This window comes from Grampus griseus (assembly GCF_964374135.1).
Source record: "Grampus griseus genome assembly, chromosome: 19".
In the NCBI taxonomy this organism is placed as follows: Eukaryota; Metazoa; Chordata; class Mammalia; order Artiodactyla; family Delphinidae; genus Grampus; species Grampus griseus.
The window spans coordinates 27756149-27782227 of record NC_139013.1 but is presented as its reverse complement, the minus strand read 5'-3'; the positions used below and the strand labels follow the sequence as shown (position 1 = coordinate 27782227).

The 26079-nt window shown below is 34.5% G+C and overlaps 1 protein-coding gene across 2 annotated transcripts in view; it reads right to left on the bottom strand.

Annotated features, from left to right (window-relative positions):
• The window catches only part of CHD9 (chromodomain helicase DNA binding protein 9), a 164908-nt gene extending 143526 nt beyond the window's left edge, over positions 1 to 21382 (bottom strand). For both annotated transcript variants that reach the window (XM_082676532.1, XM_082676533.1), the window contains exon 1: positions 19910 to 21382. In XM_082676532.1, coding sequence (XP_082532658.1) covers positions 19910 to 21367 — 1458 coding nt within the window. In that variant the 5' untranslated portion in view covers positions 21368 to 21382. The remainder of the gene's footprint in view (positions 1 to 19909) is intronic.
• Between the last annotated feature and the right edge of the window lie 4697 nt (positions 21383 to 26079).

Genomic DNA, 26079 nt, shown 5'->3' with positions numbered 1-26079 from the left:
GAGGTGGAGCTTGGATATGCAGGCTGAGAAGTCCACACATGTTCATGAGGCCCCTCAAGGTACGGGATGGAACCAGGGGTGGAAAGAGTGGTAGAATGGCTCACTTCTGCCATATTCTGGATGTGGAACTCCAGAGAGCACAAGACCTCTAAATTCAAACGAGTGTTTCTGTTTGTCAAGGAAGAATAGAACATATTTAACAGTTTACTGGCTTTATTTGCAACTTTTATATATTTTGACATACAATTTAAGAGCTTCCAATTGTACTCTTTCCCTGGGACTCACAAATATTAGGGGCAAGCCTGCATAAAAATGAGTTAAGAAGCAGTTACATAAGAAAGGGGGGGAGTATAAAACAAAAGAAACGGTTATGTAAGAAAAAGAACAATAAAAAGGAAATAGAAGCAGGGGATCTCTTTTAGATCATGCCACTAAAAAGTTATGTAGACTTTGTATCTGGGCCTCAGTTTTATACCCGTAAAATTTTTAAAAGTTGATTAATAATTAAAGGTCTTCCTAGTTCTAAAAATTTTTTTAAATCCTTAAAGCAAGGAAGCATTATTAAACAACAAGCTGACTTTACAATTTACAAGGCACTTTCAAATTTATTGTCACATTTATTAATCAGAAATGCTAAAAATATACAGCCACATATTACAGATGAGAAAACTTGCCTAAGACTACTATGATAGTAGACAGAAGGGCTAGGACTTGAGCCTAGTTCTCTTCACTACAAATTCAGTGCTTTTCCAACTTTATCAAAGAAACTCACACCCGAAAAACCACCTGCAAAGTATTTATTATCCAACACTGGAACTGAGAAACAAATGACAGATACCAATAACAGAAATGAAAACTATCTAATTCCTTTTCTCCATAAATAGCTCATTTGTCTGATGACAGAAATTCATGAATTCAACTTTCTAGTAATTATGGCTCAATTCAGTAAGAGATACAGCCACATGAGTAACATTAAGAAAGTGCTGATGGAGCAACTAAGCCCATGCGCCACAACTACTGAGCCTGCACTCTAGAGCCCATGAGCCACAAATACCGAGCCCGCGTGCCACAACTACTGAAGCCCGTGTGCCTAGAGCCCTGGTCCACAACAAGAGAAGCCACTGCAATGAGAAGCCCGCGCACCGCAACAAAGAGTAGCCCCCACTCGACGCAACTAGAGAAAGCCCATGCGCAGCAATGAAGACCCAATGCAACCAAACATAAATAAATAAATAAAATTGATTCTTTAAAGAAAAAAAGTGCTGAAAGCATAAGTTATAAAGAAAGTCAAAAACAGCATTTTTTTAAACATCTTTATTGGAGTATAATTGCTTTACAACGTTGTGTTACTTTCTGCTGTATAACAAAGTTAATCAGCTATACGTATACATATATCCCCATATCCCCTCCCTCTTGTGTCTCCCTCCCACCCTCCCTATCCCACCACACACACAAAGCACCGAGCTGATCTCTCTGTGCTATGCGGCTGCTTCCCACTAGCTATCTATTTTACGATTGGTAGTGTATATATGTCAATGCCACTCTCTCACTTCATCCCAGCTTATCCTTCCCCCTCCCAGTGTCCTCAAGTCCATTCTCTATGTCTGCATCTTTATTTCTGTCCTGCCCCTAGGTTCTTCAGAACCATTTCTGTTTTTAATTTAGATTCCATATACATGTGTTAGCATACGGTATTTGTTTTTCTCTTTCTGACTTACTTCACTCTGTAGGACAGACTCTAGGTCCATCCACCTCACTACAAATAACTCAATTTCATTTCTTTTTATGGCTAATACTCCTTTGTATATATGTGCCACAACTTCTTTACCCATTCATCTATCGATGAGCATTTAGGTTGCTTCCATGTCCTGGCTATTGTTAATAGTGCTGCAGTGAACATTGTGGTACATGACTCTTTTGGAATTCTGGTTTTCTCAGGGTATATGGTCAGTAGTGGGACTGCTGGGTCATATGGTAATTCTAGTTTTCGTTTTTTAAGGAACCTCCATACTGTTCTCCATAGTGGCTGTATCAATTTACATTCCCACCAACAGTGCAGAGGGGTTCCCTTTTCTCCAAACCCTCTCCAGTACTTATCGTTTGTAGATTTTTTGATGATGGCCATTTGGACCGGTGTGAGGTGATACCTCATTGTAGTTTTGAGTTGCATTTCTGTACTGATTAGTGATGTTGAGCATTCTTTCATGTGTTTATTGGCCATCTGTATGTCTTCTTTGGAGAAATGTCTATTTAGGTCTTCTGCCCAGTTTTGGATTGGGTTGTTTGTTTTTTTGATATTGAGCTGCATGAGCTGCTTGTATATGTTGGAGATTAATCCTTTGTCAGTTGCTTCGTTTGCAAATATTTTCTCCCATTCTGAGGGTTGTCTTTTCGTTTTGTTTATGGTTTCCTTTGTTGTGCAAAAGCTTTTAAGTTTCATTAGGTTCCTTTTGTTTATTTTTACAAAAACAGCATTTTTACAAAATAAAATACAGCAACACTTTGGAAATCGGATTATCTGATTTAAAAAAAAACAGTACTAATTACTTGTGGGACCTTAGTTCCCTGACCAGGGATTGAACCTGGACCCTCAGCTGTGAGAGCTCGGAGTCCTAACCACTGGACTAACAGCGAATTCCCTCTTTATCTTTTCTCAATATCTAGTTTTCTCAAATCTGTGTTCGAGTTTTAGGTCTGTGACTTATAAACTGTGGTACCTTGAGTTTTTTTTTTCATTTATAAATTAAGGTGCCACAATTAACATTATAAGATTACTATGAGGATAAAATGTGATGACATATAAAAAGTATCCAACACCATCTGTATGACCCTGAGCAAGCTATGTAACTATCCTATGCTTCAAGCCAGTATCTGTAAAAAAGAAAAGATGATAAGATCTACCTCACAGAGTTGTTCTGAAGATTAAATGAAAAAAATATATGTAAAGTTATGAACTTAAGTATAACTGCTCAATATTTTTTGGCTATTTGTATTTTTATTATTATTCATAATTGTACTAATTTTCAACAGAAAGTTTGTACATTTACCTTGATTTTCTAGGACTCTGTATAATCACAGGTACACACAATAATTTATCTACAAAAATATTCATCATACTATCTAAGAAAAATAAACTGGCTATATAAACCATAGTATTTCTACATTATACATTATTATACAGTCATTAAATGGTGTTTTAAGCCTTCCACTTAAGTCCAAGATGGAATAATAGGAACTGGATTTACCCTCATGCTTAAAACAACCAAAAAACCAAGCACAATATATAAAACAATAATTTTTAGACACTGTACATCAGTCAACCCATGACAGTAATCTCTGAGAGAAGGGAAACAATTGAGCTAAGGCTATTATCCTATTTGGAGAATAAGGAGGATGCTTCCAAGCTGCAGAACAACAGTGATATCAGGAAGTCAGGTAGAATCTCACAACCTGTGTTGAGGAGACAGAGCTGGAGGTTCAGGGGAGCCAGAAAGACTAGTTTGCAGGGGAAAGTTCTGCAGAGGAGACAGCTTCACAGGGAAAGACCTCCAGAAATCTTCAGTAGGTCTCCTCTCAAGGCTTTAGATAAGTACTGATCAATACTACTACTTTGTGAAGAAACTGCCCAAGGCCCAGAACAAACCACGTGAAAGCAACTGAGATCATACACTAAGGCCAGGAATAGTCCATCTTTCCATCAGCTAGACTGGAAAATCTTGCATTTCACAAGGAATTGGACAGAGAACTCACAAGGCTATTTTGTCAATAGTGGGGGAAAATTAGTCCTAAATATTGTCCATCCGAACAAAGCTTGGAAACAGATCTTGTAAGAATAAACCAATTTCCAAGTAACTTACTGTATTTACTGTATCCCAGAACAAAACTCAAGAATATTTACAAAAATGTAAAACTTTCCAGCACTCATCAGGGTAAAATTCACCATGTCTGGCACCTATTCAAAAATTATCACGCATGCAAAGAGGCAGGAAAATACAACCTACATTAAGGAGAGAAATAAATCAATAGAAGCAGGCTCAGAAATGACACAGATGATAGATTTAGTAGACAAGGATAAGTAACATAGCTAGTATAATTATATTCCAAATGTTCAGTAAATTAGAGGAAAGATTAAGCATGTTAAGTAGAGACATGGAAGACATAAAATTAATGAAAATGAGATTTAAAAAATACATTGGCTGGAGTTAACAGATTACACAGCAGAAGAAAAGAGTAGTGAATATATATTAATAAAATCCATCCAAACACAGAACAACAATAAAATCCAAAACCAAAGACAGGGAAAAGGCTAAAAAAGAAAACACAAACACACACACACAGCATGAGTGAGCTGTAGAACAACTTCAAGCAGCCTAATCTACTTGTAACGGAGAACAACAAAAATATTTCAAGGAAAAATTTCCATGTTTGACAAAAACTATAAGCACAGATCCAAAAAGCTCAACAAAACTCACGCACAAGGAACATGAAGAAAACCACATCAACAAGTATCAGAATCAAATTGCTTAAAAACATTAGAAGAGAGAAAATGCATAAAAGTTACCAGGGAACAAATATACATTACATGCAGAGGAACAAAGATAAGAATTACAGAAGTCTTCACATCAGAAACAAGGCAAAACAGAAAACAGCAGAGCAACATACTTAAAGTACAAAAATAAACATAAAAACCACTGGCAACCTAGAATTCTATATCCAGCAAAAATATCTTTCAAAAATAAAAGGGAGGGCTTCCTTGGTGGCACAGTGGTTGAGAGTCCGCCTGCCGATGCAGGGGACGCGGGTTCGTGCCCCGGTCTGGGAAGATCCCACATGCCGCGGAGCAGCTGGGCCCATGAGCCATGGCCGCTGAGCCTGCGCATCCAGAGCCTGTGCTCCACAACGGGAGAGGCCACAACAGTGAGAGGCCTGCGTACGGCAAAAAAATAATAAATAAATAAATAAATAAATAAATAAATAAAAGGGAAATGAAGACCTTTTACTTTATTTATTTGTTTGTTTATTTACGGCTGTGTTGGGTCTTCATTGCTGTGCACAGGCTCTCCCTAGTTGCAGCGAGTGGGGGCTACTCTTCGTTGCGGTGCATGTGCTTCTTATTGCCATGCCTTCTCCTGCTGCAGAGCACGGGCTCTAGGCACACGGGCCTCAGTAGTCGTGGCATGAGGGCTCAGTAGTTGTGGCTCGCAGGCTCTAGAGCTCAGGCTCAGCAGTTGTGGTGCATGGGCTCTACAGCGCAGGCTCAGCAGTTGTGGCGCACGGGCTTCATTGCTCAGCGGCATGTGGGATCTTCCCCGACCAGGGATCGAACCCGTGTCCCCTGCACTGGCAGGTGGACTCTCAACCACTGCGCCACCAGAGAAGTCCCAACACCTTTTAGACATATAAAAGTTGAAAGAATTCATGACCATCAGACCTGCACTACAAGAAATGTTAAAGGAAAGTTTTTCAAGCAGAGAAAATGATATCAGATAGAAATTGGCATCTACATGAAGAAATGAAGAACACTGGAGGGACTTCCCTGGTAGTCCAGTGGGTAAGGTTCCGTGCTCCCAATGCAGGGGGCCCAGGTTTGATCCCTGGTAGGGGAACTAGATCCCGAATGCATGCCGCAACTAAGAGTTCACATGCCACAGCTAGGAAGCCCACGTGCCACAACTAAAGATCCCACATGCTGCAACTAAGACCCAGCACAGCTTAAATAAATAAATACTAAAAAGAAAAAGAACACTGGAAATGGTATATATGTGGTTAAATATAAAATATATTTTTTCTTATTCTTAAAAGCTTATTCAAAGATAATTGACTACTTAAAGGAAAATTAATAGAAATTTAGTGTGGAGTTTATAACTTCTATATAGAAGTACAATATACAACAACAAAAGCACAAAGTCCAGGATGGGGGAAATGGAAATACACTGTGATATCATTCATATAATATATATGAAGAGGTATATTACAATTGAAGGTAAACTGTGATAAGTTAAAGATGTATACTGTTAATATTAAAGCAACCACTAAAATAATATGTCAAAAAGTACTAAATAGTAGCTCAACAAAGGCTTACTTTGTGTGCCAGATGTCAATTTTCCACCTCTCAGGTCTAAATCCATACTTCATTGTCTGCTCCTGCAATAATGGAGTTGAAACCTGTACACATTTTTCCTTTGCCAGTGGCATAACGTCAAGCTTTGTTAGTAGGGGGCGCTGGAAGATTACTGGAACATGAAGGCGTTTCAAATCCTGGTTCCGGTGTGTTCTCTTCAGCAGGCTACAGAATACAGCAGCCAGCAGGACACAAAATCACCCCATGGTTAACTTCATATGACACCTTCTTAGGCAGCTTCAAGGGAAGTTTTGAGTCATAACATCAGTCTATGGGCACTGTCCGCCCCCACCCCGCCAGTACCTCACAAAGCAGATGCCCAATGAGACTCACTAACATGACACTGCAGCAAATTTCTCTAACATGCGGTGCTCCATGGCTATGCCCCCTCTAATGCAGTCTGGACTGCAGCCCTGGTGAGAGGTGCATGTCCAAGATTTTTTCCTTCCTTGAGTACTTTGTGTCCATCCTAGAAATTGTGGCTGCCCCATTTATCTGCTCTTTTTTGTACTTTTTTTTAAAAGATTTTTTTGATGTGGACCATTTTTAAAGTCTTTATTGAATTTGTTACAATATTGCTCCTGTTTTATGTTTTGTTTTTTTGGGCATGAAGCATGTCGGATCTTAGCTCCCAACCAGGGATTGAACCCACACCCCCTGCACTGGAAGCAGGAGTCTTAACCACTGGACCACCAGAGAAGTCCCTGTACTCTTTGAAATCTTCTTTATGCCTTAGTAGTCAGTCTCACATTAGACCAATCCTGTTTCAGTTAATAATTATTAATTAAAATCTCCCTGCTCATATTAATGTATAGTTTCTGTCGTCCCACTGGACCATGACCGACACAAATGAAATCATAAAAATTACTCTGTTAATCCAAAAATAGGCAGAAAATAAGGGAAAGAGGAATAAAGAATACTCGGGACAAATATAAAATTAATAGCAAGATAGTAGGTTTAAACATATCAATAAAATTAATCACATTAAATGTAAATAGTTTAATCACCTCGATTATAAAACAGATTGTTAAGTTGGATAAAGAAGAGAAGAATCAATTGTATGTTGCCTATAAGAAAGCCACTTTAAATATAAAAACAAACGGGTTAAAAGTAAAAGGATGGTAAAAGATATTCCATGCTAACACAAACAGAAAACAGAAGCGACTATATTAATACCAAATAAAGCAGATATCAGAGCAAAGAATATATGTAAAGCCATGAACATAAGCTACAGAACAAACCTAAATAAATGTAAACAAATTCAAAACATAAAAATTTGTTCTCTGATCACAATGGAGTTAAATTAGAAATCAATACCAAAAAGGTATCTGGAAAAAGATTCAAATATTTATAAATTAAATAAACATTTCTAAATAACTCACCAGTCAAATAAGAAATCAAAAGGGGGAATTCAAAAGTTTTTGAAACTGAATAAAAATGAAATGCACCTAAGACAACACTTAATGGCAAGTGTATAGCATCAAACATCTATATCAGAAAGGAAGAGTTCAATGAATGACTTCAATTTTTCAGTTTAAAAAAAGTAAATTAAACCCACAGTAAGCAAAACAAATAATAAAAATATGAGAAATCAGTGAAATCTAAAGCAGAAAATAAGAGAAAATCAATGAAACTCCATAAAACTGATAAACCTCTAGCTACACTAATCAGGAAGGAAGAGAAAAGACATTAATTATCAATGTCATAAATGTACTCTATTAACTGTACATTGAAAGGATAAAAATGAAAACATTATGCCAAAAAATTTGACAACTTAGATGAAATTTAAAAATTCTGAAAGGCACAAACTACCAAAAGCTCATTCATACATATAACCTAAGAGACATATGTTTATTAAAGAAATTAGATGTGTAATTAAAAACATTCCCAAAAATAAAAGTTCAGGTCCAGATGGCTTCAGTATTGAATTCTACAAACATTTAAGGAAAACAGAGAACTTCTACATGAAAACATAAGAAAAAACCTTGATGACTGTAGGGTAGGCACAGATTCCTTAAATATTAAACAAGCACAGTCTATAAAAGAAAAGTAATGAATAGGAGTTGTTCAAAATTAAAAACTTTTCCACTTCAACATATACTATTAAGAAAAGGGAGGGGCTTCCCTGATGGCGCAGTGGTTGAGAGTCCGCCTGCCGATGCAGGGGACATGGGTTCGTGCCCCGGTCTGGGAGGATCCCACATGCCGTGGAGCGGCTGGGCCTGTGAACCATGGCCGCTGAGCCTGCGCGTCCGGAGCCTGTGCTCCGCAACGGGAGAGGCCACAACAGTGAGAGGCCCGCGTACCGCAAAAAAAAAAAAAAAAGAAAAAAAAAGAAAAGGGAAGCCACAGACTGGTAGAAAAGATTTGCAAAACATATATCTGACAGCTAGAATACTACAACTCAATAATAAAAAATAACCCAATTTTTTAAATGGGCAAACAATTTGGACAGAAACTTCACCAAAGAAGATATGTGGATGGCAGTAAGCACATGAAAAGATATTCAACATCATGAATGATTAAGGCAATGCAAATTAAAATCACAATAAGACACCACTACCCACTCCTTAGAATGGCTTAAATTATTTCCCCAGTGGTAATAAAAGTATTTACTTGCAAAGACTGTACACAAATGTTCATAGCATCTTTATTCACAGTAACCCCAAACCAGAAACAATATCCACCAACAAGTGAATGGATAAACAAATTGTGGTGTATCCATATAATGGAATACTACTTAGCAACTGAAAGGAATGAAATATTATACCTGCAACTACTGGATGAATCTCAAAATAGTTATGCTGAGTAAAAGAAGCCAGATTAAAAAAGAGTACAAACCATATTATTCCATTATACAACATTCTAGAAAATGCCAACTAATCTACACTGACAGAAATCAGATCAGTGGTTGCCTTGGTGGCGGGGGGGGGGGGGGGGGGGGTGGTGGAGGATGGAAGAAAGGATTACAAAGGAACAACAGGGAACTTTTTGGGGTGATGAATATGTTAATTATCTTGATTGTGACGATGGTTTCCCAGGTATATACATGTCAAAATTTATCAAATTGCATACTTTAAATATGTTCAGTTTATTATATGTCAATTATACCTAAATTAAGCTGAAAATTTGATATAGAAAACAAATAGGTAAATGGTTATAGAGTGTAAGACTAAAAGCATATAGCCCCGGGCTTCCCTGGTGGCGCAGTGGTTGGGACTCCGCCTGCCGATGCAGGGTACACGGGTTCGTGCCCCGGTCCGGGAGGGTCCCACGTGCCGTGGAGCGGCTGGGTCCGTGAGCCATGGCCGCTGGGCCTGCGCGTCCGGAGCCTGTGCTCCGCAACGGGAGAGGCCGCAGCGGTGAGAGGCCTGCGTACCGCAAACAAACAAACAAACAAACAAAAAAAGCATATAGCCCCAAAATATAAAAAGTGATTATTTCTAGTTCATGAGATGAGGGGTGACTTTTCTTGTTTGTGCTAAATTTTTTCTAAATACGTTCAGTGGACATGTTTCACTTTTGTAGCTGTCAACTACATCTCTTCACATACTAGGCAGTCAACAGATGCTTAAACTAAATCACTTTCATTGATAAACTTGAAATATTATCAATTCTCAAAGGAGAAACACATGTAAATATCTTACAAAGCTAGGTAAAACTTTAGTATTCACCATCATTTTAGATCATTTATATATTATGTCTAAACATATAATACTGGAGGTTCATGCATATTTGTAATATGGGTCTTATCTCCCTCATGAGTTACAAGAAAAGCAGAATGCCTCATATATTGTCTTACATATGACAGGTGTTCAAAATGTTTACTGAATTCATAAACGAGTGTCTTATAGACAAAGCTGTCTTAGAACTACAACTACATCAGTGCTTAGCACAGAGTATGTTCTCAAAATTTTGTATCCAACTTTTAAGAAAACTTAAATCCCTCTGTTCAATATGAGTTTAACCTAAATCAAATACCAAGCAAGGACCACTTCTTATTTCATACATAGCACAGCACCACACGAAATCATAGATGGTGACAAAGTACTTCTGAAATTGAATCCAAAATTTCTGGAATCACAAGCTTCCAACACAAAAACACAGCTAAGAAATTACACAACAGTACTCAGATCCTGTGGCATTACACAGGATAAATAAAGCAAATGAGCTCCTTAAAGAAATGGCTGATTCCAGGTCTGAGGCAAGGAAATTAAATACATCTTCTTACACCAGAAAGTAGAAGTACTTAGAGACTAATGAGGACATGTTAGAAGGGCAAGAGTTGGCTTGCAAAGATTCCCACTGGCAAAATATTCAAAAATAATAATAATGGCAACGGATTATAACATATTCAATGTTTTTTTTAAATCCATGGGTCCAACTCTTTATAGAAAAATCCCACCTATTAATTACAAAGGGATGAAGGTACTTTTACTAAATGATAAAACTTAGCATCACCAATAATGGGACAAACTAAAATCATGTCTCCTAATGTAACCCAATAGAAGTATACAAAAATCATCTATGTGGCACCCTCACCAAGAAATGTTTAATTTGAATTATGACCGAACAACTAGACAAATACAGACAACAGGTCTGGACTTTTAAAACAATGGTGACGTCAGGAAAGAACAACAAAAAGGCATGAAAAGCCTGTATTAGGTTAAAGAATATTAAAGAGACATAACAACTAAATGCAATGCCTGACCTTTGATTGGATTCTGGATTTTAAAACAAACATCTATAAAAATTATTAGGATAATTTAAGAAATCTGAATTTGATTATACGATTTTGTTATTGATGTTTTATCACTTAGTAAAAGTAACTTTTATTTAAAATAAAAATAGAGTGAGAAAGCAAATGTGGCAAAAAATTAACAGTGAGTCTATGTGAATGGTATATAGATGTCCACTGTATTATTCTTTCAACTTTCCTCTAAGTTTAAACTTTTTCAAAATAAAAAGTTAGGAAAAGCAAATAATGCTTTCAATATAAACAGTTTGAAGAAATTCATAATATTGATATTTCTAATATTGCTTAAACTGACTTGAAGTCACCTTTTTTCTTGTAAAATAAGAAAAATACAGATTTGCAGGCCTAGTCTTAGAAGTAAGTCTCTCTGTATTTGTAATGTCAGTACCCAGCACAGTACCTGATATATAAGTAGAAGGTGCTCAGTGAATATGTTTGTTGCTTATGGTCTTATGAGTTGATACGGTAGAAAACACAGTGAATTTAGAGTTAAGTTTCTGCTAAACCATTAGTAGCTGTCCGGTTTTAGACAGGTCACTTTCCCTCTTGACACCTCAAATACTTGATCTGTAAACTCTAAGAAATAATACCAACTTATATATACCCCAGATTATTACTAAAAAATTCAAATAATGTAAGTAAAACCACTTAAAAATACTATGCAACTTGTTTTATTATTTCTATCTCTAATTACACTCTCAATGTTTACCATATTAGTTTTTAAAAATTACTTCTAAATGTCTTACTTTCATTTGAGGAATTTAAAGGAAAAAAATCCTGAGAAATTTATTTAGCAATATAATCGTTTAAGTATATCTCTCAGTAACTAGTTATTTCTCTTTTGACAAAAAAGTAGTGCTCAAAGTTGACTCACATAGCACAGGGGTTTTTTTGTTGTTGTTTTGTTGGTTTTTTTTTAAAAAAACTTTTGTAATAGTTTGTAATAAATTTAAGTAGATTAGAAGCTCAAAAGAAAAGGGCCTTCTTTCTTGACTCTGCCATTTACAAGAGCCACTGGACCTTAGACAGTTATATATTATATGTACACATATTATAATATGTATATAAAATATATATGAAGGATCAAGTAAGTACAGACTGCCAAAATGTCATGAAACAAAGGGCTAATCTAGAAACTTAGAGGGATACCTTCTTTAAATTGGATGGATCAAAGAAATTAATTGTTTGTAATTATCACTCATTCCAAAACACATACTTGGAAAGCTAAGGGAAAGTGCTAGAAACCTCTATCAACTGAAACTGAATCACAAATGAAAAGAGAACCCCTCTGAAATTATAATATAGATCAATGGGAAAGTATGACTTAATTTTCAATTTGAGTTCTTCAAAGGCAAAGGACCATATCTGATTCATTTTTGTAACTTCAGTGCCCAGCATAATCTCTTACACCTGGTAGACATCTAATAAATACCAAACAAATAAAAGCAGCAAAAATGCAACTTTCCAAAACACAGAGGTTATATAAAATTCATTCATTCACACATCTACAGTTTATATCTACATTTGACAGATACAATAAGGGTGCACTTTTTAACACTAAAAGGATAGTTATAAACTGAAGATACGTTGAAAGGTATACATGGAAAAAAAAACACACAAAAAACACAAAACCCAGCAACTCAAAGATATTTCTCAATTTGGAGACAACCAGTTGTAACTGTATCTTACAACACATTAATTGTAAGTGCCTCACCATAGTGTGGTATCATTCTCGCTTCTGAACACCCTTAAAAACTATAAAAAGGAATGTTAAGCAGTTATATGACAGCAAGCAAAATGCCCTAACACTGTTTTTGCTTTTTGTATGAGGATAGAGTAAAATATTATCCAGCTCTAAAATTCTATGATTCCATGAAATGTTCAATGTAAACTTGTACTATTTTCAGGTATACAAACATATTCATGTAAGGAAAAACTTTGCTTAGAGATTGGTTCTTAGCCATTATTATCTTGTAATAGCTTTAAATGGAATATAATCCATAAAAATATTGAATCACTATGTTGTACACCTGAAACTAATAAAACATTGTAAATAATACAAAACTTCAATACAAAAAAAAGATTGCCCTTTCATAATTTCTAAGGTATTACTTGCATAATAAATGTGCAAGTTATTTGCATAGTTGACCCGAATAAATTATCAGATTTTATTTAACTGAAAACTGCAGTCTAAGCTTCCTAAAGCACTTTCTATCTCTTTCCATATATTACCCATACCATATTGTGTTAAAATATTTCCTTAATTTAAAATCATTTCAGTCCAATTACCCAAACAAACCTGATCTCCCATATTTAAGTACTCCAAAACAACTGTGTATTCATATTATCGTAATAGGAATAAAGTTTGATGGCTCAGTAGCCCCTAACACATTTTTTTTCAATTTCAGATATTAATAATGATAAGTAAATGACTGAGTGGTCCTAAGGTATTTGGGAGTGCACCTCATCAATAAAATTAAATACAATATACACCTGTAACTTATATACATCAACCATACTTCAACTTAAAAAAATAGCAAGGGTAAAAAAAAAAAAAAGACTTAAATACAACAAAACTTTGTTAGACCTACTTTGAAGTTTGGCTTGAATCTCATGCGCTTCACACACTGCACTATTTCTCACCAACTGCCGCCTCTTCCCCACCCCTGGAATTCACTTCCTGTTCACCTCTCACCCTTAAGTATGCATGTCAGAAGTCAACAGCCTTAAAGCTACTGTTAACAACTAGAGTTTCTGTTACTCAATGCAGAGATCAATCCTTCTACAATATAGTACACAGTTTAATAATTAAGATCATATTTTAGAACTAGCTAATATTCCAGAAATTCCCAGTCCAAACAGAACATTTTAATCTAGAAGATTTGACAGAAATGTCAAAAACTAGTCCACTATAACTGAAAAAAAGCAACTAAAAGGGAAATTCCTGCATAGAATTTCTATTTTGTGTTTTGGTTTTGACAGCAAAGAATTTTGAAACTTCTTATAAGCAATACCTTGCCAAATGCATAAAGATTTAAACAAATTCTGATAAACAGAGGGATGTTACTTTATAAAAATTTAAATTATTCAATGAAACAATCTAAATATTACTTAGGTAGTTTTTTCTCTTCTTTTTGTCTAGGGCATAAGCGGAGTGACAAGTTTTTAAATTATTCGTTATCTGTTGATTTTTTGATGTGGAAAAGTTATGACTATTAAAAAAAAAAAAAACCCAAAACCCAAAACCAAAAAACCAAAAAAACTAGCAAAGAGCTTGGGATCCTCTGAATTCAATGGGTATGAGCAAAGTATAGCAAGTTCCTTGCTTTAGGTTTACATTTAGTTTTAGAGAGGTTTTCCTCCTTTTTTTTTATAACAATTTCACTTACAGGCAAAATCAGCTGTGCTTCTGATTAAGATAACTTTCAAATATCTTATGTGTTCCAGTAAATTCTTACTTAAGTGAGGGTGATTCCTGGAGGTGTAACAATAACCATAACAAATTTGAACATACAAGACCTCCCTATAAAAATCTAAGATTTCTTTTCATCTTTTCCTAACTGATCATTCTACCACCATCACCATCACCCTTGGAGGGGGTGGGGGGGCAGGGAGCCATATAATTAAAGATTTTGATGCTTAATAGAATACATTTCAACTATCTGGAAAATTTACCCATCTATGATAAATTATTCCCTGATGTTCCTGGATAGCAGAGAACTTGTCACATTTCCTTACCTTTCTTCCTTATTTGTAATTGCCACTCAGGAGCTAAACAGGCAATATGAATGATATATCTTACAAAGAAACCCAAAATTAACAACCATAGAATCTTAAGAGTTGAAAGAACCTACCAATTTAGTCCATTTTCCATCCACTGCAGGAATTCCTTCTGTGACACATCTGAGCCATTCCATCTCCCTACTTTCAGTGAAAGAGCTTTACTTCAAACTTCCTTATACTAATCTGTTTTTCTGTGACTTCCACTTAGTAGACCCAATTCTGACCTCTAAAGTCCTTCAAACATCTGAAGATAATTATCAGGTTTACTTTTAGGGCATTTGTTATCATCTTAAACACAATCTTATTTTAAAAATGTCAAAACACTTTTGCAAGCAACAGTTATTTCACTTTACTTTTGTTCTTTGTTGTTTTGGCGTTGTTTTTCCCTCTGATAATGAACAAACTATCTGCCAGAAAACATGAGATGAATGGTCTTCTCCACTTAAAGATTCTAAAGCAAGTTTCTGCCTCATCAGTAAGGTAGATTTTTAAAGGGGTGGAGGGTGAGGTGAGAAGCGAGAAATCATTTAGTATATTATTGTTATACATTACACTGCATTAATAATATACTTTGAAGTAAGTGAAAGTAGTTAAGACCATATATAATGGAGTCAAATCTGATTTGAATCCAGTCTGGCCACTGGTTGTCTCTACATTGGCTGTGTAACTTGCGGTATATTACTTAACTTTTCTGTACCTCAGTTTCCTCCTGTGGAAACTGAAGGAAATAACTGACTCCAAATAAAAGGACCGTTGTGAAAGATCAATGTGTTAATAATATATGTTAAGTATTTACAACAGTGGCACAAACATAGTGCTCTATCATAGTGCTAGTTATCCTAATTTTTGCTTACTACTCTGTACCTACTTTAAATTGAACTATTATGGTAATAAACACAACAAAAATATAAACATATTTTAATTACCTTGATTCAGATTTTTCCAGATCTCAATAATAACTTTACTGTTATAAGGTATTTAGCAACCTTACAATATGGCAAACTTTTAGCCATTCAAATTCATTTTCAGAAAAATATTTTATGACATGAAAAATGTCTGCAACATATTAATTGGAAGGTTAAAAAAGCAATTTGTCAAACGGCATAAATTATGTGATCTCGACCTTGTTTCTTAAAAATGCAAAAATATGTAGGTGGAGGACAGGGAAGAGACAGACAACAGGTCTCACTGAAAACTTACACAACAAAATGTCAACAGGGATATAGTGATATTACAAGTAACTCATTTTTCATCTGTTCTCTATGTGGTCCAATTTTAAAATAATGATTATGTATTAAATTTTTCATCAGAAAAAAATCCAGTATTTTATTATTTATTTATCTGGCCGCACCGAGTGGCTTGTGGGATCTCAGTTCCCTGACCAGGGACTGAACCCGTGCCCCCTGCAGTGAAAGCGAGGAGTCCTAACCAATGGACTGCCAGGGAATTCTCAAAAATCCAATATTTTAAAATGTTCCTTACATTGGCTGTTCTAACCTTTCTCTAAGTTTCTTTTTTTTAAACTAATAAATAAGTTTCCCTACCTTCAGGGGGAAAAAAATAAAAATTCAAGGTATTAAATAAAGTAATAAATTCATCAGAATACAAAAGCCAACAAGGAATTATGTACAATTATATACATCATAAAATTCTATCTCCTGTGTTGATTGCTATTTTAGCTATCCCACATATCTTTCACTGCTGTAGAACTTTTACAGTAAATTTAATTTACAAATATTGAGAGATCGCACACTGCTCCATAGAGTGTTTCCACTTTACAAATAAGAAGACAAAAATGAAAGATTTTGTGTTACAAAATAGCAGTATGTCATAAAAGAGCAATGAAAAGTTGATAGTATTATTCTCTCAAAATTCCTTTGCTATAAAAGTTAGAGATGAAAATAAGCTAGTATTTCTCTATTATGGTTTGTGAGTATTTACATTTAGAAACACTTCCTGTTGCTTCTCACCTTTTTTCTCTTCTCTTTTTTAAATGGTAAAATTCTAGAGTCAATTATATAAGAAATGGTCTCAGCAATATTCACTGTTTTTAATGATTGACACAGACTCTAAGACATTTGAAATTATATCCACAAACACCCTACCTCAGTTGGGGAATAATAAAAAGCAAGGCTTAGAAATATTCTTTACATATCCAATATTCTCAGTGAAGCTTTCTAAAATTCTAAATAGAGAGCCATCCGTGAGTTTTCAAACAGTAGATTAATAAATATCTTATTTTGGCTATAACAATATGTGTCCTTTTTTAAAATTTTGATAAACCAAGAATTATACCACTTTATTCTATACACATATTTAACAATGCTAATTTAGTCTGAAATGAAATTACTACGTTTAAGAGAGTTAAAAAAAAAAAAAAAACCTAGGAAAAAAATTCTTTTCATAGAACCTGGGGAAAACTGTAATAGTGTAACATTCTGTCTACGTCATAACCATAACTGTTCAGAAAATGCCAAAAATTACACAGATAAAAGACTTATATGCTCTGCCACAATTTGTCATAAATTATAAATATTAAATAATTTAAATTTCACATATTTAGGATATCTGACATAATTCTGTACATATAACACCTATATGCAATCCATATTAATCATAATCAATCTCCTACCTTCTCTACCAATCCATCTCTATTCTTCACCCCGACAATGAAAAATGTCCAACTCTAAGTCTTAACACTAAGAAATAATAGGAAACTTGAGAACAGACTTTCAATAAGTCAGATAAGTATTCAAAGCCAGCTGCCCTTTATCAGTTTTTAAACATGTAACAAAAAGAATAAGAAGTTAGTAAAACAAAACAAACTCTGAAACAAAAAGGTGAGTAGATTTAAATAAAACCTTATGAAAGTATCAGTGTAGATAAGATGATTTATTAAAGGCTGCTGCTGTTGGGTCTGAAAAAAGTTTCTCTCAGATGGTACTAAGTACTGATACCTAAATATTAGTATTAAGTTTAGTACTAATATCTAGATATTAGTATTAGGGACTACTTTAGATATTTATAATTATCCTCCATTCATTCCAAATCTATAAAAGGGAACCTGTACTTCTTTTTAAAGCTCGTAGAACATGTTTAGGAAAACATGAATTAAAAAAAAAAATCCTCAGAAAAATACAATTAAGAAAAGAAGTTAATAAATTTCAGATTTTATAACTTCAATTATATGCTGGACAAATTAATTAGTCAAGGTAGACAGATATCTACATAAAAAGTAGATAGATGACCCTAGGTTCAATCAGTAGAGGTTTTTCCCCAGGGTCCTTCTAACTAAGATGCTTGATCCTCTTCCAGCAGAGGGAGCAAAATCATAATATTATTATATTCAGGCCACAAAAAGAAGGGGAGGAGGAGAGTTTACAAGTCCCTTTTAAATATCTTAAATCTATCTAGACAATTCAAAAGCTGTACTGAAAATATCATGATTCCCAAAGGAAAAGAAAAAGATTTTATCTTTTTCAAACACTTCAAAAATGGTTCCTAAATACTTAGTTTCAAGAACCATGGTATACTTCATTGTCCTCCAAATCTCACAAGTAAACAACGTACTGAAGCGTTTTATAAATCTTTAATTTAACAACAAACTTTCAGAAAAATGATACAAATATTGCATTAAATACATTTAAAAAAATTTTTAAAGTAATACATTCACATGACAAAAGCTATAAAAAACAAAGGAAAGTGTAATTGCACTACCCTAAAATAATCTATTTCCTTTCAGTATTTTTCATATGTATATTTTCATACTGCTATGAAAAATTATAATTTAATTTAATTAAAAAATTAAATTTATACTTATAAAAACATTTATTAAGTGCTTATTATATGCTAGGCATGGTTTTAAGCACTTTTACATGTTACAACTCTCTTCATCCTTATCAAAGCCCTTTTATTTTCCTTATTTAAAGATGAAGCAAATGAGATGCATAGAAATTATTAAATAGCTAAAAGTCATGCACCAAATAAGTAACATGAGCCAAGATTCTAACCCCGGTAGTCTGGAACCAAAGCCTGTACTCTTAACCACTTTACTGTGATCTTAATTTTGAATTATGCTTTTCCCCTATCACTAACATATTATCAAAGTCTTTTTAATGCCTATAATAGTCCATCTAATACGGATATGATAACAAACTGTGCTGTTTCCAATTTTCCCTTATAGATACAGCAAGATAAATACCTTTGGGTATATTACTTTTGCTATGTTTGGGTTATTGTAATAAAGTATTTGTATACTCAAACATGCCACCAAATTGCTTTCCAAAATATCTGTATCAATTACAAAGCTATGTAAAAGTTCCAATTTCGCCATAAATTTGCCAGTGTTAAGCATCAAAATTAAAAAATTTTTTCTGGGGAGGGGGAAGGGTAAGCTGTGACAAAGCGAGAGAGTGGCATGGACATATATACACTACCAAACGTAAAATAGATAGCTAGTGGGAAGCAGCCGTATAGCACAGGGAGATCAGCTCGGTGCTTTGTGACCACCTAGAGGGGTGGGATAGGGAGGATGGGAGGGAGGGAGACGCAAGTGGAAGAGATATGGGAACATATGTATATGTATAACTGATTCACTTTGTTATAAAGCAGAAACTAGCACACCATTGTAAAGCAATTATACTCCAATAAAGATGAAAAAAAAAAAGATTGCTCACAAAAAAATAAAGTCTATTAAACAAAAACAAATTTTTTTCTAGTAGGTAAAAATGAAACCACACTGCAACTGAGTTATTACTAAAGTTGCATATTATTCTGAACGTTATGTTTACTAATTCTACTTCCAATTTCTGTGAATTTCAGCTTTTATGTTTTAACCAATTATCAACTGAGATATTATCAAATTATATGAGTTTTTTATAGGAATATTAACTCTACACCCATTATATTTGCAACAAAATGTTCCCAATCTATTGTTTTCCTTTTAATTATGGTTAAGTTTTTGTTTGTTTTTGATAATAAATCTTTCTGTTAAAGGCAATCATAATTGAAAGTTACAACAGACGTCTTAATACCTTATAATTTTCTAAATATAGAAGTCTATTGCTTTGAGCACATCAATGAATGAAACTTTCAAATATGAGACTACTGAAAATAGAAACCTTTATCAAAATATACATTCACCTGACAGAATGACTGAGTTTGAGAAATTCTGAATATGTCTCATATGAAATTAACTCAATGAGTAAAAACTCACCCCACCCCAAACCACCAAAATTAGAGCTACATACCTGTCGCTGTAAACATAGGCGATTTCTGTCATGTAAATGCTGATGATTAGAAAGTGATGAATGCCAACTCCGAGCCTGAGTATGCAACTGAGTTTGAGCCATATCAGAAGGCCGTGTTACGAGATGTGAAGTAAATTGCCGATCAAGGTCATGATCTAAAACATGACTTGAATTATCTTGTCCAAATGCTGACTCATCAAATTGGGGAAGGAGACCCTCCTGAAGGAGGTCTTCTGGGTCAAGTCCTGTGAACGGCTCAGTTTGAGATTCCACTTGATGAAGTAAATTCTCTTCTAAAGATGAAAAGCCGTTAGTTTCTACATGATCATTGAAATGGCCCATTTGAGTTCCTGAGTCAACAGGATCCGGGAAGTTCATGTGAACAGGAGATAATTTTGAATTGCTGTAATTACCCTGAGGATGTGATGAATGCAACATTTGGAAGTTATTTGAATGCAGCGATGTATTGGGATTTAGCATATGCTGAGTCGATTCTTGCTTGATTCCCCTATGAGGTGAAAAGGAATTACTCCCAGTAAAATCAGATAAAGTCTGATTTGTATGATTAGGTGCAAGAACTGCAGAGGACTGAAGAAGACTATTTGGTGACACATGATTACTGGAAAAGGAATAATGTGAAGAAAACTGCTGTGAATTACTGACAGAACAAGAAGTCATATTTGGAGAAGGTCCATTAAAATTTCCTTCTTGATGATTGCTACACTTCAGGAAGTGTACTGAAGGATTTGACGTTTGAGAAAATTGCTGCATCGAAAGGGACTGCTGTGAAGTAGATGCATTATTAATTTGTGGTGGATGGTTAACACTGACTCTGTGTGGACCAGAAACATTAACATCCATAAAATTTTTAGACTGGCTAAGAGAATTTTGCCCTGGGTTAAGATTATTTCTGTTTTGTTGTGAGCGTAGCGAAGTGCACTGTGTTTGTTGTTCATTGGCCTGAAATAAGGCAAAGTCATGGTGTGCCACAAAGCTTTTAGTTTGATGCATAGAGTGAGAATGTCCTTGTTGGTGAAAAGGAGACCCATTTTGACTTGAAATGCTAGTAGCTGTCTGATGGCCCCACATTGGACTGCCATCTGCTACATCTGGAAACAAACCATTGGGCTGGTTCTGAGGGTGGATCGGAGAACAGTTAAACTGAGAGTGTGGAGATAACACATGTTCAGCTGGGCTACCAAAAGACTGATTAACTTGGTGAAATTTCATTGAATCAAACTGATTTAACTGTTCATAATCAGTCATCTTCTGATGTGTTGGAGTACCTTGAACATGGTTCAGTGAGTCTATGTGCAAAGGTTCAAATTCTGCACCCAAGTTCAATTCATCAACTAGTGAAACAGGTCCTGGTTGTACAAATGCATCATCTGACAAACCTTCTAAGGTCTCACCAAACAGATTGGCATCATCAAAAAAGTCCATCATTGGATCTGTCATCTTGAAAAATTCAATAACAAACTGGGCTGTTCACTCCAAATGGAGTATATTCAGCTTCTCTGTAGTAGATATTAATGGATCATTTCCAAAGGTCATCAACTAATCCGAAACAGGTCAATGTTCATTATTGCTCTAGATAACGACATGTCAGGAAGTGTCAGAATCCTAGGAAATAAGAACAAAAAGTTTGATAATGAATATTCATTGAAGTTTTACAAACAAAGTTTACATATGATTTAAAAAACATAAAATCTCAGTGTACAGTATGTTTTGGTAGAGTAATTCATTGCAAATAGCTCATTAATATTCCTTACAAGGAATCGACATATATACACTACCGAATGTAGAATAGTTGGCTGGTGGGAAGCAGCAGCAGAGCACAGGGAGATCGGCTCGGTGCTTTATGACGACCGGGACAGGGCTGGGACAGGGAGGATGGGAGGGAGGCTCAAGAGGGAGATGTGGGGACATGTGTATGCATATGGCTGATTCGCTTTGTTGTGCAACATAAACTAACACAGTATCGTAAAGCAATTATACTCCAATAAAGATCTAGTTATTTATATATATATATATATATATATTCCCTACAAGGAAAAAATTTCTAGTACGGGAACATGACTATATACATTTAAAAGTAATGATGTATATTACTTCATTTTGAAGTTCACATGTTATAATGACAGAATGTAAAGTAAACTTGAGAATGGAATGTCAGACTCTCTCCCATACCATGAAATGGCCATCACTCCCCAGCAGCTCTAGCATGTATAAAATATATATGTATTACATTTTAATGTTATGTCTTGCTAAGATAACTGACATCAGAATCCTCTTAGATTAGCAAATATGCTGTGATCTTTTGCTCTAGACCTCTTGAGCAGATAAAGCTACTATTTCGTATGGTATATGTGGAACTACATCAAGAAGAGCAACTGTATGAGGTCATGATAAGCTGGCCCTAAATGAGATAAAAGTTAGCCATCTGGTCAGCTGACAGACAACACAGACATGTGCTATGTTGGGGATGTTGCAATATATTGCCACCATGGTCCTCTTGTTCATCTACCATGGAAGATCAGCCTACTGACAGCCAACTGATTTAGACATCTGTGTAGCAAAACCAAGCACCTTTCTGTTAACAGTTATATTCGTTACTCTATCCCTAAGAGGCCCACCATTAAATCATTTGGAATAACCCGTTGCTTATTATAGCTACTAAACTGTGCAAATAAAGTGTATTGATAATCAAGCTGAGGCAAAAACAAACAGTAGCTTAAGCTAAGCAATAAATTAATCTTACGATAATATCAAGAGAAAAAAATGATAACATTTATACACACACACACCTCATATACATACATACAATTTATGTGTGGAAAGGATCTAATAGGTTACTTGCTAATCTAATATGAAACGGCTGGCTAATTTTGTTCCAGGCTGGACTCATTCCAAACATTTTCAACAAAGGTAATTTAGGGTTCTGCCCCCACTGTCTTACACAGAGAACCACAAATGGAGATACTTGCTTCTCTACATATTAGTTTATTCAAAAATTAGCAGAGGTCTAAGAAACTTTTCCAGAACTTCTATTTTGGGAGGTCCGTTTTAGAAAATATAAATAGCCTAAACAAAACGTCTGTTCACTATTTAAATGAAGAAATACTTCTGAAAAATTCTGAGAAGGAAAAACTACCAAAATCTATATTAATTTTACCTAGAAATGGACTTATCAATCACAATGGTATACAAATGCTTTAACAAACATATAATTTTAAAAAAGGTACAAATGCAGAAAAAAAGAAATTATTTTTCCAGATTTTATAATTGTGAGACAAAGCAGATAGAGTACTATATGTTCTGAACTGAACATAGCATTAACCAAAATAATAATAATAATAAAGTAGGTTAAGTCACTTCTCTGGAACATACCTTATAGTTAGCTATAGACTCTAGACAAGGGAACATCTATGTATACCTAACCCAATAGTCAGAAAAGCAACGTCCTATATATTTTTTAATGGACGTATGATTATTTACCAAGAGGAAAAAAGAAGAATTACAATGGAGGTTACCAAATCCAGTATGTTATCAAATACAAAGTACATTATTAGCTGATGTAACATGAAGAAATAAACTATGACATTATACCACTTTGAATTTTTATTTTATAATCTGTGAAATAACTTTTAAGAACATTTTTAGACTTAGACTTATTCCAAACGATTTGAGAATTTCCTCTCCCATGAAGTACTCTTTTTGGTCCATAAATACCTGACTGTTGCTCTGTAAGAAAATGTAGAATTGCTGTCATTTCTTCAACAACAAATATTTGCTCCACTAATATTAAATTTATGCTCTGCTACTCTGTCTCTGTGCCTCTCTGCATAATCAACAACTTTTTTTTGAAGCTGAATAATATTGTATCTTTTTAGAGACATTTTAAGTAATTAAACATGTATAGTACCGATGTACATAGCCCAGCTGAAGTGATGGCAATATAAAATCTATAACTAACTTTTTGTACACACAGGCAATGACAACTACTTCCTGACAGCCACCGGGCAGACAGTGACTGAGACACATCCTGATATCAGAGATATTAAAAGTAGAAAAAATATGTATCTTAGAATTGATTAATTTCCTGAATATTCAGACTGTATTACTTCAAGAGTTCAGAACCCAGTACTACAAAAAACTACTGCCCAATCGAATGCTGAAGGTAAATTATCTGAAGCATATGACTTTAGTTCATATATTCTTAATTATGCTGATAACAGTGAACATAAAATATAAAACATTCTGAATTTATACTGTGTACTACAGGCTTGTACATTTGTTTTATTCTTAAGAAATAGTTAAATGTTTTTTAGAACACTGTTCTGGAAATACGTTTATGATGTATCAGAGCAGTAATATTCCATTTAGGAAAGAAATGGTATAGTCTTTGAATTTTTGTACATTATGGTAGATTATGCTAAAGCAAAGTATTTTCTACATTTATGTAACCCGAAGCCTACCGAAAATATGGAGAGAAGTAAAAAGTTTAATTAAGAAAGCAATTTTGCTATCTACTTTTCCAACAAACATTTATTGATAAACAACTTGTAGGCACTAGGATGATGAATAACTGACCTCTGAAGGGGGATACAGACAAGTAAACAGACCATTACCAATATAATACAATATTTGTGCTTTTATAAAAGTACAAACAGAAGAGTAACATCTAATGAGGGAAATGAATATAGACACCTTACTATACTAAGAAGATATACATTTCACATGCAACAAGGTACATGTAAGTCATTAACCTTAGTTATAAAAATAGAAACTAAAGGTGAACTATGAAAACATGCCCATAAAATCTAAAAAAAATGGTCATCTTTTCTGATTTGAACAGTTTATTCTACAATTGATTAATTTCTTAATTGATTAATCAATTAAGCCCCTCTTAAGAGCTATCATCTTATTTCATTCTAGTAAATGTACTATTTTCCAACTTTATAAAAACATCACATCAGTCCGATTTTAACTATTTAATTAAGCAAATATTTATGGACTGTCCATTACATCCAAAGCAGCTTTGTAGAAACTACAAAAGCCCCTGCCCTCAGGAAGTTCAGAATCTAAATGGGGGAGATAAGGAGTAAATGGCACAAGAAAAGCACGTCATATACTGAATAAAATATGATAAACGTGGCCTGAGAGGCACAAGTTTATCTATAAGGTGATTTATAAAGAGAAGAGAGCATACTTGGCAAGTTATTCAGGAAAAGCTTCTTAGAACAATTAGCATTTGAAGGGGTCTTAGAAAAGGGATTGAAAGGAAAGGCCAGGCAAAGAATTCAGGAATAAAGAAATGGCAGGCAGGAAGGAAGTATATTTAGGAAATTGTATGACCACTGCAGAGTATATAAAAGGAGAAAAGTGGAAAATAAAGGTGGAAATACAAGTTGGAGCAATGCTGTAGTGGGCCTTATCAATTAAGTACATTAAATTAAGACATTTGGGGGACAGAATTCTTCTAAAGTTAAAACAAGTATTTAGAATCAAAAACAAATTACTTATCTATCTTCATTTCTACAGTCATCCGATGCCAAACATGATGATGATCATATAAAATGGATTCAATTATCAATAGGACAGAATCCCTGCCTTCAAAAAATTCATAATCTAGAGGGGAAGAAAACACATAAACAAATAATATGATATACGTCTTAGCAGAGATGTATACAAATCACTATACTGTGGTAGTACAGATCGGATAGCAATTAATTATGTCCGGAAAAGATCAGGAAAGGCAGAGAGAAGAGATGATATTTGAACTGGGTCATATGAGTAAAAATAAGACCTCTAAATATGTGTTCTATAACAGAATATATATATATATATATATATATAAACTTACTTCAATGGTAAATTTACTTTCCTTAGTGTCTAATAGTTGCTTTTTCTCCAAGACATTTCTATATTCTCTAAGTCTCTCAATAATTTTGAGACTAAATGAATTAGCCTTCCCAGTAATTTCCACACATTAATAGCTTTTCCAACTTAATACAACCATTGATCCCTACCAAATTATTCAGTCCTCTATTATAGTCATGTCTGCAACATTTCTATACAGTATTAAATTTCTGCTACATTAACTTTTACTTTGTTTATGAGCTACTTATAGCTATTTCATATTTGTACCTGGAGAAAATTCAGTTTAG